At 35.7% G+C, this 14160-nt stretch overlaps 1 protein-coding gene across 1 annotated transcript in view; it reads right to left on the bottom strand.

The window, feature by feature from the left end:
• TMEM196 (transmembrane protein 196) overlaps positions 1-13467 on the bottom strand; it is a gene marked incomplete at its 5' end in the record, with an annotated part of 209058 nt that extends 195591 nt beyond the window's left edge. Inside the window, one exon of the mRNA XM_081243944.1 lies at positions 13266-13467. Within this exon, the coding sequence (XP_081100070.1) occupies positions 13266-13285 (20 nt within the window). The remainder of the gene's footprint in view (positions 1-13265) is intronic.
• Positions 13468-14160: the final 693 nt, after the last annotated feature.

Here is a 14160-nt window from a genome sequence, read left to right as displayed (position 1 = left end):
CTCCCTAAAGAGTTATTGAATTATAAAACTGGACCTTTTCAACCAAGTGGTGATAGTAGGTCAAAAAATGGCCTCCTAAAAAATATCCACATCTTAATTCCAAGAACCTCTGTTACCTTTTATGAAATGTCTTCACAGATCTGATTATGTTAAGGATCTTCAGATTGGAGGATCCAGTTATCTGGTTGGGCCCTAAGTTCCCTATATACCTTTATAAAAAGGACATAGGGTAAGATTCCCTACCACACACACACACACAAGAAGTCAATGTGAAGAAAGAGGCAGAGATTGGAGTCATGTAGCCATAAGCCAAGGAATGCTAAAAGCCACCAGAAGTTGAATAGACAAGAATAGATTCTTCCCTATAGCCTGCAGAGGGAGTGTGGCTCTGCTAACTTAATTTTTTTTTTTTTTGCCATTACCAATATTTTATTTATTTGTTTATTTTTTAACATCTTTATTGGAGTATAATTGCTTTACAATGGTGTGTTAGTTTCTACTTTAATTTTGACCCAGTAAAACTGGGTCAAACAGACTTGCAGCCTTCAGAACTATGAGAGACTGAAGTTCTGTAATTATAAGCCAGTGGTATTTGTTATGGAAGCCACAGGAAACACATACATAGTATGAAGTCTGTTTATCTAGAGCAGGAAACCGAAGTTCATGAAGGTGATATAACTCACATAAAATTGCATAGTTAGTAGAAAAACTAGGGCTAAAAACCAAGTTTCTGCACTGGCAATTTAAGAATATTTAATTCACTATATAATCACTTCCTTTTCACATTTCATTTGGGCACAAATAGAGGCAGCCATGACCTTTTCCATTGAAACTCCTAGAACTAATATTCTCCTTCACCAGCAATCTATTCTCACTTAAATAGTTTTATGTTGAATAGGATGTAGTATTCATCTAGGTCCTACCAAAGAGCTGGGGATATTTGAAGCCAATGATCCAATATATTTCCCATTGTTTCCTTTTAAAATCAATTTAGGGACCAGGAACAGAAGGCATACCCAAGCTACTCAAGACTGGGAGAATTTTTTTTTTTTTTTTTTTTTTTTACGGTACGCAGGCCTCTCACTGTTGTAGCCTCCCGTTGTGGAGCACAGGCTCCGGACGCACAGGCTCAGCGGCCATGGCTCATGGGCCCAGCCGCTCCGCGGCATGTGGGATCCTCCCAGACTGGGGCACAAACCCGTGTCCCCTGCATCGGCAGGCGGACTCTCAACCACTGCGCCACCAGGGAAGCCCAAGACTGGGAGATTTTTAATTGTCAACCTGCCTGGCTCATCCCTTGAGAAGAATAATTGGGGTGGCTGCCTTGGGGCTCTTGCTTGGAATCTTACCATGGAATGTTGGACTTTTTCTATTTCTGAATATCATAAAGGTTAAATTTTGAAATATCGCTCTTTAATGTTATTCCTTTGGACCCATGGAAGTGGCCAGCAGTGCAGCCACCTTTAAGTGGCTGCAATAGTTGAGTTGTCTTGGCCTAGTTCTTTTCTAGGATAGCCTGGCAAACTTATTACTTCATCTCCCTTGCTCCTCTCAACTTGCCCATACTTTACGTTCTGAATTATATTCATGTGAGCTTTAGGTGGGATGTGTTGTTGATTCTAGCATAAACATTTCCACAGATTGACAGAAGCCCACTCCTCGTATTTCATTTTCCCCTCCTCTGGTTGTATAAACATATATACTTTTAATATATTGAAAATAATATTGCTACATCCAGTTTGTTATACTAGATTCTCTATAAAATAAAATGATTGGAAGAGAAGCCTTAAAATCAGTGTAGCTCCTTAATACTATCCATTAGGTTAAATAAAACTCGAAGAAGTTAAATTTGCTCAAGGTCACATTCCTAAATTGTGGCAGAGGCATGACTTTCAGATTCCATGAAAGTCAAATTCATTAAGTGCTCAGTCTCTGCCAAGGTTTCACACGTGTTTCTCAGTTAATTTTCACTATAATACAAAAATAGAGAATTAAGTGACTTGTCCAATGTCTCAGATATAAAGTCAAGTTACATCTTATTTTTGTAACTTTTATTTACCTGTTATTATAGAAGTAATAGTCATTGCAGAAAAATTAGAAAATATAGTTTAAAATAGAGTAAAAAAGAAGGCTGCGGGCTTCCCTGGTGGCGCAGTGGTTGAGAGTCCGCCTGTCGATGCAGGGGACACGGGTTCGTGCCCTGGTCTGGGAAGATCCCACATGCCACGGAGTGGCTGGGCCCGTGAGCCATGGCCGCTGAGCCTGCGCATCCGGAGCCTGTGCTCCGCAACGGGAGAGGCCACAACAGTGAGAGGCCTGCATACCGCAAAAAAAAAAAGAAGGCTGCAATCTTATACTAAATCGATCATGATTTATAACATTGTATATATTCATCCCCCCTCATCTGCTGTTTTGCTTTCCTTGGTTTTAGTTACACATGGTCAACCAAGTCTGAAATATTAAATGGAAAATTCCAGAAATAAAAAATTCATAAGTTCTAGATGGTGGTCCATTCTGAATAGTGTTATGAAATCTCACGCCATCCTACTCTTTCCCACTTGGAACGTGAATCATCCCTTTGTCCCATGTATCCACACTGTATATGCTAACCCTCATTAGTATAGGAAATAACATAGTATATATAGGGTTCTGCACTATCTGCAGTTTCAGGCAGATACATCTTGGAATGTATCCCCCACTGGTAAGGGGTGACTACTGTGTTTCATTCAGATTTTGTCTACATATTCAAATATGCAGACATATGTCCTTGTTAATAAGCATGACTTTATATCTTACATATTTGGAAACAGACTTTTTCCACTTAACAATAGATCGTGAACATTTTTCCTGTCAATGACTATTTGTTTATTATTTCTAAAGGCTAGCATATCTTTCATTACACAGATGTATAATTATTTATTTAACTCTTTTGTGATTGTACATTTGAGTGATTTTCTTTAAGAAAAAAAATGCTGGTTGTAATAAGCCATATTATGAAAACATTCTTCTCTTTAGGTCTTTGAGCATTTTTCCATTTCCCCTCCATAGGAAAATATTTTTAAGTAGAAGGAGATGCACATTAAGATTTTCCAACTGTATAAGGCCCCTGGAAATTCATGAGTGTCTTCACTGTCCCAACCTCTCCCAACATAAAATATTAATATTTTTAATCTTTAAAAATTGAATAGAAGAAAAACACATTTGATTTATTACTAGACCCATATCTTCTGACTCCAGAGGCTCCTCTAGGACCTTGTATTTCCATAATATAATATTTTCAGTGACTTATTATGAATTAATCTTTTAGGGTCACAAAAAACAAAATAGTTTTCCATGGCTTCAGTGAAACATTTTTATTAACCAAAGAAGGCTTGTGTTTTCTATTGACTACAAAGCCATTTTTAAAATCTGTGATCTGTAAATACCTATTCTCTGAAGCTCACAGTGACCCTATTTTCTTCAAACATTTTATTTTAAAAAGCAAGATTTATGTGTGATGGCCTTATTGGTGGTGAACAAAACATATTTCCAGGTAGATAATTTAGCCTTAATGGTATTTTGAGTTTCTGTTGGGGTCATACTGAGGGGATTAAATTCTTTCCATTTTCTGTTTTTACTTTACCTTCAGTTAAAAAGAAGGAGGAAAAGCCATTAATCTCATATTAGCTTGAGGGCCACACTTCAATACTACTTTGTCTAAATATAGCTGCATTCATTCCTCTTTAAAATGTTTGTTTATAGCAGCAAAGCTAATGCTTTAACTATGAAATATAGACACTAAGATAGTTTCTTTTTAATTTAGACTACATAATAGAGACAAAATGACATATTAAGTCTATTTTAAGAAAAATTCAAGTATGGCAAAATATTAACTCTTTAGCCACCTGCATTTTTCAATTTTTACTTCAGCAAAACCTCATACAAAGCATAATAAGGGGACCCTCTCTAGGCTGTGGTAATTAAATATTCTCACCACTAAAGCTGAAGCTATTTCCTTCAGTCAGTATATGAATAATAAAGTGAACATGTATGTCATGTGAAACAAGTTTATTTAAGTTGGAAGTTTGTATTCTATAGACAGTCTTACTAAAAGCAAAGTATATCATTTTATTAATATTTATGGCTCTGGAAAATTTTTATGCCATTGATTAAAATTATAATGCCTATAAAATAAAAAAGCAATACTGAAAGTAAAAAATTCCATCCTCTAAAAAAATGACCATTTGGTGAACACTATTCCAGGCCTCCTTCTATGCATCTGAACAAACTCTACATGTGCTATGAAGCAGCAGTACGTGGTAGTGTTAAAGGGTAAACTATGGGGATGCCATATTTTAGGTTTCTCCAAAAGCTTACCCTGAAATAAGAACTCAATGCACATGGTTTATTTGGGAATTAACCACAGAAGCACAAGTGAGGTAGTAGAGAAAATGACGTAGGGAAGGAAAAAAATTAATAGAGTGCTTTCATGAATGAGCTACCTCTGTGAACAACTGAGACTCATTTCTGTTAGAGATGCATTAAAGGGTTAAAAGACTCTGGAACACAAGTCAGAAGTACCCCACTAATATATGGGAGAGATGGGGTATTTATCAACAAACAATTGTTCCTCACTGGATGAGGTTTGCCTCTAGGAACATTAAATTCTAGGCTACTTCAGGGTTTTGTCAGTGGCATCCAAGCAAGCCCTTGAGCAGAGAAACAAAGATGCAAACACCTGAGATGGGAGAAGATCAGTGTGCACAGAGACTGTACATTGCAGGTACAGGTGAACTCGGAGGAGGCTGGGATCATGAGTTAACAAGACATTGGATAGGGAATTTGATCTAGTCAGGAAGGCCAAGGAAGGATTCGCCAAGGGAGAAACGTTGAAAGCAACAATGAGAACACTCATTTTTATACCAAAAACAATGTAAAATGTTAAAATGTTTTCAACAATAGGTGAAATGAAGAGATATGTATCTTGAAAACATTAATCAGGCTGCATATTAGAAATCCAATTAGAAATCCAACTGGAGCTGGAGCCAATGATGGTACGTCCCATAAAAGATTATTGCATGTTAAGGCTAAAGGTAACTGGGTTCTTGGAATCAGAGAGTGCCATGTTTAAACACATGGATTCTAGCTCCAAACTGCTCAGGTTTGCACATGGCTTTACTCCTTTCCAGCAGCTTACATAAACTCCTTATGTCAAGATTCCTTATCTGTAAAATGGAAATAATGACAGAATCTCCTTCACAGAGTGTTTGAGATGATTAAGTGGGTTAATAAATAAAAAGCTCTTAGAAGAGTGCTGGCATACAGTAAGTGCTCTGTTAATTTGAGCTATTTCTTTTAAGGAGGTAGAGGTGGGGATGCAATGGAAAATCAGCATATATTTAGGATGAGTAAGCAAGACTACTTGCTAGATTGGATTTTAGGCTTAAGAGTAAACTTTCAAGAAAGATTTCTGGATTGTGCCTTATATAATGGGATAGAGAGAGGCATCAGTCACAGGAATACAGAAAGACAATCAGATTTGAGGGGAAAAGATCATGAGTATACATGAGACATGCTGGATCTGAAATGAGTTTGAGATATTCAAGAAGAAATACCAAGTAAGCATTTGCATATAGAGACTTGGAGAACAGATGAAAGATGTTGGCTAGAAGTACAAAACTGTGAGTTATCTTGATAGAGGTGGGAATTAAAACGGAGGGTATGGATGGAAAGAGTTTAGAATGAGAACAGAATGTTGTACATAACAAAGAAATGCTAACAGTACATAGTGTTAAGTTTAGGCTAAACTGAGAAGTAAGCAAAATTTTCAACTTTCTACCCTAACCTCTCCATCTTTCTCAAATGTCCTCCCCTTATCTTGACAGCCCTTACAAGTTGTTCAATGAATTAATATTGCTCCTATCTGCCTTATTAAACAAGGATTTATTTTTTATTTTTGGTAGCACTACGTGGCTTGTGGGATCTTATTTCCCCACCAGGGATTGAACCCAGGCCATAACAGTGAAAGCACTGAGGTCTAACCACTGGACCACCAGGGAATTCCCAAGCAAGGATTTACTGACCAACTTCTATAACTAGAGACTATTCTGTATGCTAAACAACCAGCAGTGAATAAGATAGACATATTCTCTGCTCTCATGAGACTATATATCATATAGTGAAAAAGCTAAGCATCTAACTAAAACAGGTGACATGATAGGATGAGATCGAATGATTACCTTGGTTTGGGTGGTAAGGGATGGCCTCACTGAAGACATAACATTTAAACTGAGATTTTAAGGATAAAAGGGAGGTTGCCATTGAGTCATCATGCAGAAGAATATTTCATATAAATTTCACCACCTTACAGAGACAAGCCTGTGAGCTCAAGTAGCAGAGAGAAGGGCTCTGTGAAGAGTGGTAGGAGATAAATTTAAAGGGGGTAGTTGAAGACCTAAATATGAAAGGCTTTGTAAGCCAGAGGAAGAAGTATGGTAATAAATAGGTACAACAGTAAGACATTGGAGAGTTTTAAGCAAGAGATTGACAAGATCCAATTTGTGTTTTAAAAGTATCACTCTGGTTGTTCTATGCAAAGTATATTACAGCAAAGATAGAACAGAAGCAGGAAGACCAATTAAAAAGTTAGTGCTATAATACAGATAGAAAGGATGATAACTTGTACAATATCAGGAGTATATAGTGTAAACAGAGAGGACTGAAAAGTTTTTCACATAGTATGGAGGCAGAGCCAAAAGAATAAACTGAAGAATTAGATGAAGAAAGAGAGAAATAAAAGATGACTCTCAGATTTTGGACCTAAGTTAGCATGAGTGATGACATAGGCTGAGATATGGAATACTGAGGGAAAAGCAGGTTTAGGGTTGAGAAATCAAGAGCTCTTGAAAAAACTTACAAACAATTACAAAAAATTACTTTTTTTTTTTTTTACAATCACTACATACTCATGTAGAAAATACAGGCTGGTGTTTTTTTAGAAAGTCAGAGATGGAGATAGAGGTTTTGATGTCAGGGCACAAAGACAGAACTGAAAAGTATGGGACATGATGAGGTACAGTGTATGAATCCAGAACAGAAAATGGTATGGGTACAGAGAAAGAGCCTGGGAAGAAAACTGAAATTGGGCAACTGATGATATTAGAGGAAACTGGGGGAGTGTGGTATTGCAGAAGCCACAAGAGGAAAAGTTCTTAAAATGAAGGGAGTGGTCATCTATGCCCAATGTTGCACAAGTAAATAAAGGTAATAACAAGAGGTAGCTGGTGGTGACAACCTTGTCTCTACCTTTCCCACAAATACTTCATATTCTACTTACTTGGTGATACACCTTTCACTGAATTTACCTGATTTGTGTAATATTCTCTCAAAGTCTCCCATTTTGACTAGTTACCTAGTCCACTAAATTAAGCTATGCAACATGAAGATCAGAATAATAAAATAAGAACAGTTCGAGGTTTAACAAACGTTCTTGTTTCTCAAGCAATATCGTCCCTTCGTCCTGACCTCTGGACTGCTTTCAGTGTGAAAGATCCCTCATTAAATAAACAATGAAAAAAAAAAGATTTCAAAAATTCTTCAAGTGTCATTTTAGTTCTTAAATTTAGTACGAGCCCAAGAGCTTTCCCTGATATTTCAAGGTTGTTAGCAGTTAAAATTTTCAAGTTTCAGAGATACTCATCATCCTCCATCAATTAGTACTATCCTCAAGAGTAAGAGGTAAAATTAATGAGGTTGTAATCCATGCTTGTGGCTATAGAATACGACCCCTTTCTGATTCAGAAAATTTCCTCTCTTCATAGCCATTATCAAAAACTTCACTCAAACAAATAAAAATAAATGTAGGAGAAACAAAATACCTGTTATTATTTTGTGGATACTCCCAAGAGCCCTCCATATTTCTTCAGATTTCAAGCAAAGATGATTAGGTTCCTAACATTTACAGGCTGTGCTGTGATTGATATAGTCATCACTGAATTGCATTTTATTTGAACTCTTACATGTATAAAGTATTTTTTATTATCATTTGCAACAAATATCACAATAAAAAGTCATGGCATGCTATAGTTGGGAAATTCTCTTTCTTTTGACTGACCCTGGCCAAACATCAAGTTGTTTAAATTTAGTTTAAATTTTATGCTTTTATTGAGGTGAAATTAGGTAACATAAAATTGTTTTAAAATGAACAATTCAGTGACATTTAGTACATCCACAATGTTGTGCAACCACTACCTTTATCTAGTGCCAAAATATTTCCATTACTCCAAAATAAAACCCTATACACATTAAGCAATTATTCCTCATTTGACCCTTATCCCCCATTTCAGACCTTGGCAACCACCAATCTGCTCACTGTTTATACAGATTTATCTATTCTGGACATTTCATATAAGTGGAATCTTACAATATGTGACATTTTGTGTCTCAATTCTTCCACTTAGCATAATGTTTTCTAGGTATATCCACATTTTACAATGTATCAGTACTTCATTTTTTTTACAACTGAATAATATTCCATTGTGTATTGATATATAGATATATACCACATTTTTTTTCCATTTATCCATTGATGGACATTTGGATTGTTTCCAACATTTTGGCTATTGTGAATGGTACACGAACATTCATGTTCAAAAACCTGTTTGCGTATATGTTTTTCTTTCTTTTGGACATATATCAAGAAGTGGAATATGCTGGATTATATGGTTATTCTGTATTTAACTTGCTGAGGAACCACAAAACTGTTTTCCATGGATGAACCACTTTGCATTCCCAACACCAACGTACAGGGTTCCAATTTCTCCACATCCTTGTCAACGCTTTTTATTTTTCTTTTATACTTACTGTAGCCATCCTTGTGGATGTGAAGTTGTATTCATTATAGTTTTGATTTGCATTTCTTTAATGACTAATGATGCTGAGAATCTTTTCATGTGCTTATTGGGCATCGATATCTTCTTTGTATAGATGTCTATTTAAGTTCTTTTCCCATTTTTAAATTGGGTGGTTTAATTTTTTGTTGTGCTGTAGGAAGTCTTTATATATTTTGGATTCCTGACCATTATCAGATATATGGCTCACAAATATTTTATCTCATTCTGTAGGTTGTGTTTGTACTTTCTTTTTTTCCCAAAAGAAACAACATTTTATTCAAGTACAGTTTATTCACAATGTTGTGTTAGCTTGTGTTCTCATTTTCTTGATAGTGCCCTTGATGCACAAAAGTTTTTAATTTTGATAAAATCCAATATATTTTTGCTTTTGTTGTCATAGCTAAGAACTCATTACCAGATGCAAGGCCATGGAGATTTACCCCTATGTTTTCTTATAAGACTTTTATAATTTTATCACTTACATTTAACTTACTCAACTTTTTTAAGTTAATTATTATTTTTTTAATTATCTGTTAATCTAGGTCCAAACCATATTTGCATTAATTCTCTGGATACTGCCTGCAAACTCACACTAACTTTTTTTTTTTTTATTTAAGATGTTGGGGGTAGGAGTTTATTAATTTATTTTTATTTATTTTTGCTGTGTTGGGTCTTCGTTTCTGTGCGAGGGCTTTCTCTAGTTGTGGCAAGTGGGGGCCACTCTTTATCGCAGTGCGCGGGCCTCTCACTATCGCTGCCTCTCTTGTTGCGGAGCACAGGCTCCAGACGCGCAGGCTCAGTAGTTGTGGCTCACGGGCCTAGCTGCTCCGCGGCACGTGGGATCCTCCCAGCCCAGGGCTCGAACCCATGTCCCCTGCATTAGCAGGCAGATTCTAAACCACTGCACCACCAGGGAAAACCCTTGAGTTAATTTTTATACAGTGTGAGATAAGGACCTAACTTTATTGTTTTGTATGTGGATATACAGTTGTCCCAGCATCACATGTTAAAGAAACTTTTTTAACTGCTGATGATCTTGGCACTTGTCAAAAATCAGTTAAGCACAGATGTATACGTTTACTTCTTTCTCTACAACTGTATTTCCTTTCTTTCATTTCTTATGCATAGAAACACAACTGACTTTTGTGTGTTGACTGCATATTTTACAACCTTGCAAAATTGATTCAAGTTTCAGAAAGGATTTCATGAATCTGTTTTCAGTTATTTTAAAGATGTCAAATTTACATAATTCTCTGGTTGGATTTTCCAATTATCTATAAATAATCTGAATTACTTTCTATTATCTATAAACTAATTGTAAAGTTTAGATGGAGAGGCCAGAATAGCCAACACAATACTAAAGGAGAAGAACAAAATTGGAGGACTGATACAACCTGATTTCAAGACTTACTTAAAAACTATGGTATTCAAGACAGTGTGGTATTGATGAAAGAACAGACAAATCAATGGAACAGAATACAGAGCCCCAAAATAGACCTACATAAATATAGTCAACTGGTCCTTGACAAAACAGCAAAGGCAACACAATGGAGCAAAGAAAATCTCTTCAACAAATGGTGTTGGAACAACTGGAAATCCACCTGCAAAAAAATAGATCTAGACACAGACCTTAAACCCTTCCCAAAAATTAACTCGAAGTGGATCATAGACCTAATTGTAAGACACAAAAATGTTAAACTCCTAGAAGACAACATAATAGAAACCTAGATGACCTTGGCTATGGTGATGCCTTTTTCGATAAAACACCAAATATACAACCCATGAAAGAAATAATTGATAATTTGGACTTAATTAAAATGTAAAACTTCTGCTCTGTGAGAGAATATCAAGAGAATGAAAAGACAAGCCACAGATTGGGGAAAATACTTGAAAAAGATACATCTGATTAAAAAACTGTTATCCAACATATATAAAGAAATCTTAAAATTCAACAATATGAAAACAAACAACCCACTTAAAAAATGAGCCATGCTAAACGAAAAAAAAAATGGGCCAAAGACCTTAACAAACTCTTCACCAAAAAAAAAAAAAATACACAGATGGCAAATAAGCATATAAACAGGTGCTCCATATCATAAGTCACCACAGAAATGAAAATTAAAACAACAATGAAATAACAATGAGATACAACTACTAGCATGGGCAAAATCCAGAACACTGACAACACCAAATGCTAACAAGGATGTGGAGCAACAGGAGCTCTCATATAATGCTGGTGGGGATGCAAAATGGTACAGCCATTTCATAAGACACTTGGAAGTTGCTTACAAAAGTAAATATATTCTCACCATATGATTCAGCAATTGTGCTCTAGTATTTACTCAAAGGAACTGAAAAGTTTTGTCCAAACAAAAACCTGCACACAGATGTTTATAGAAGTTTCACTTATAATTGTCTAAATTTGGAAGCAATCAAATCCTTCAGTACCTGAATGGATGGATAAACTGTGATACATCTAAACAATGGAATATTATTCAGCACTAAAAAGGAATGACCTATCAAGCTATGAAATGACATGAAAGAAACTTAAATATATATTACTAAGTGAAAGAGGCCAATCTTAAAAAGCTATATACTGTATGTTTCCAATTATATAAGATTCTGGAAAAGTAAGAATTGTGGAAGTAATAAAAAGATTAGTGTTTGCCACTGGGGAATTGGGGGAGGGTGGAGGGACACAGTGGAGATGAACAATCAGAACACAGAGAATTTTGGGGGCAGTGAAAATGCTTTGTATGATATATGATTATGGATATATGTCATTGTACATTTGCCCATTGTGCATTTGCCCAAACAATCAGAGCACAGAGAATTTTGGGGGCAGTGAAAATGCTTTGTATGATATATGATTATGGATATATGTCATTGTACATTTGCCCAAAGAATGTAGGAAGTGAACTTAAAGAGTGAACTTAAAGGTAAACTATGTGAGTGATTATGCTTTGTCAATGTGGGATCATCCTTGGTAAAAAATGTACCATTCTGGTGAGTGATATTGATAAGGGGGGAGGATATTTATGTCTATAAGCAGGGAATGAGAAATCCTGTACCTTTCTCTCAATTTTATTGTAAACCTAAACTGCTCTAAAAAGTACTGTTTTTTTTTTAAAAAAGAACACTTCAAGAAATCTTTCTAAATCACTTGCTGAAGCCTAAATATGTCATGCTTAATATATTTACTGACCATCTATTTAGTAATCCTATCAAGGAAAGAAATAAACTATACCCATTATGACTTGTTCTAAATGAATACATGCTGATACTTTATGATTGTTTTTTCCCTGGGTGCTCAAAATCTATTCGTTTACAATGTACTCTAGAATCTTGCTGAGATAAAGTTATTAGTCTATAGTTTGTGAGATACGCTGTCTTTTTCCTTTTGAGAATAAGAACTTCTTTCTAGCTAATAGCCATAGTCAGGGAGAAGATGAAGAGAATTAAGAAATGTTTAATAAGATTTATTGCAGAAAATGAAAAATTTTAAATACAGTGCATAGAATTGTATTGGAAAGGAAGGGTGAAGTTATATGACCCTGAGAAGGAGGAAGGGAACTTAAACTTTCACCAAGAGAATAAAGGATAGAGAATGATGACAGGAAAAGGAGAAAGAAAAGAATGTAACAATAAGAGATTGATACCATAGAAGGAGAAGACACATTCTGGAAAGAAAAAGAAAAAGAAAGAAACAAAGAGCATGCTCACCAAATATTGGCAAGCTCCAAAAGAAAGTGAGAACTTGAAGCATTTGACAGCATTCTGAGATGTTACATAAAAGTTTAAAGTATTCTCAACAAACTGAATTAGAATGAAAGATCCAAGTTAAGAGACTTACAAAACTACAGTTCAGGACCCACCCTTGACAATTCACATGTGTCTAATGAAACCAGGGATGGCACATGGAGGCCAAGATGGTGGAGTAAGATAAGATAATTGTGATTCATTCCAATTCCCCCACCCTATAAACTCTACTAAAACTGATAGTGATCCCTTACATAGCACATAATGCCATGCTCGTGAGTCTTCAGTTGGATTACTTTCTTTAATACAACAATTAAGTTCTACTGCTATACTCATTTTGTCAATAGAGGAATTGAAATTAAGAGAGATTAAGTAATTTGGCCCAAATCACACAGCTAGCACGTGATGGAAATGGCATATTAATTTCAATTCTCTTACTTCACAGCCTAATTTCTTAACCAGGAAGTTTGTAATCCAGGGTTATCCCACTTGATTTTTCATGATTGCTCCTCTTAAAAGTTAGATATAGCCAAATATAAGTTTGAAAAAAAATTTTTTTCTGAATATACAGAACTAAAAAAAGTGCTTAAAGTAATTCAGGGCTGAATTATCAGGAGATGAAATTGTCACACTTACCTTCTGTTCAACAGGATCATGCAGTGCAGTTCCCGGGCTGATACTCAGAAGCCAAAAGCTAATTCCTTTATCATTTAGGCACACCAGTATCTCAGGCTCAAAGGGTTCTTCTTCCTGTATGTAAAATGATACACATGGTTAGTCTAAGCTCCTGGGTTTTTGCATTGTTCTCATCCTTAAGTGTAATATAACATAAAATATTTTGTTAACAGCAGCTATGTTTCATTCAATCCAATTCTGAACTGAGTCAGTAAAATTATTCCAAGCCTGACATTTTTAATGCTGCTATAGTTATATTCCAGGGGGAATTTGGCTACACTGGAAGGTACCCAAACGGAGAGGCCAGAGCAGGGTAGTGTTGTCTGATGCTCCCAGTTGAGCCAGGGACTCAAGCAGCCAATGAACTATAAAAAGATTGAAGCAGAGAAGCTAGGGACAAATCTAATCTAGATTCCTTAAAGTAGATATGAGAAGAGATAGAAGCCCAAACGAGCAGATGCCAAAGTCAATTCCTTCATGACGTTCTGACATAAAACTGGTTTACTGCAACATTCTTTAGAAAAGTGACTCAACCTCATAAAAACATTTAGTGTTAGCCATTTGGAATGAAAGTATGCATATATTTCACCAGTCAGCTCTTTGGGTTTAACTGATGATGATCAAACCCTAGGAGATTTGCTTTCATTCTGACATACAAAGTTTGGATATTAACCTGAAGCTCAAAATCCCTTTCTAGACTGGACCTACAAAATTGGACTGGATCATTTTCAATGACTATTTGTTTTTTCTGGCTAGACTCATGGTCCAACATGTTTTTTGTTGGTCAGGAAATACCAAAAGTACAGACTTTCCTGAGGAATTTGGCCATTTAGCTTCCAATTCTTTGCCAGAATTT

This window comes from Mesoplodon bidens (assembly GCF_964165515.1).
Source record: "Mesoplodon bidens genome assembly, chromosome: 9".
Taxonomy (NCBI): domain Eukaryota; kingdom Metazoa; phylum Chordata; class Mammalia; order Artiodactyla; family Ziphiidae; genus Mesoplodon; species Mesoplodon bidens.
This window is presented reverse-complemented; position numbering and strand designations above follow the sequence as displayed.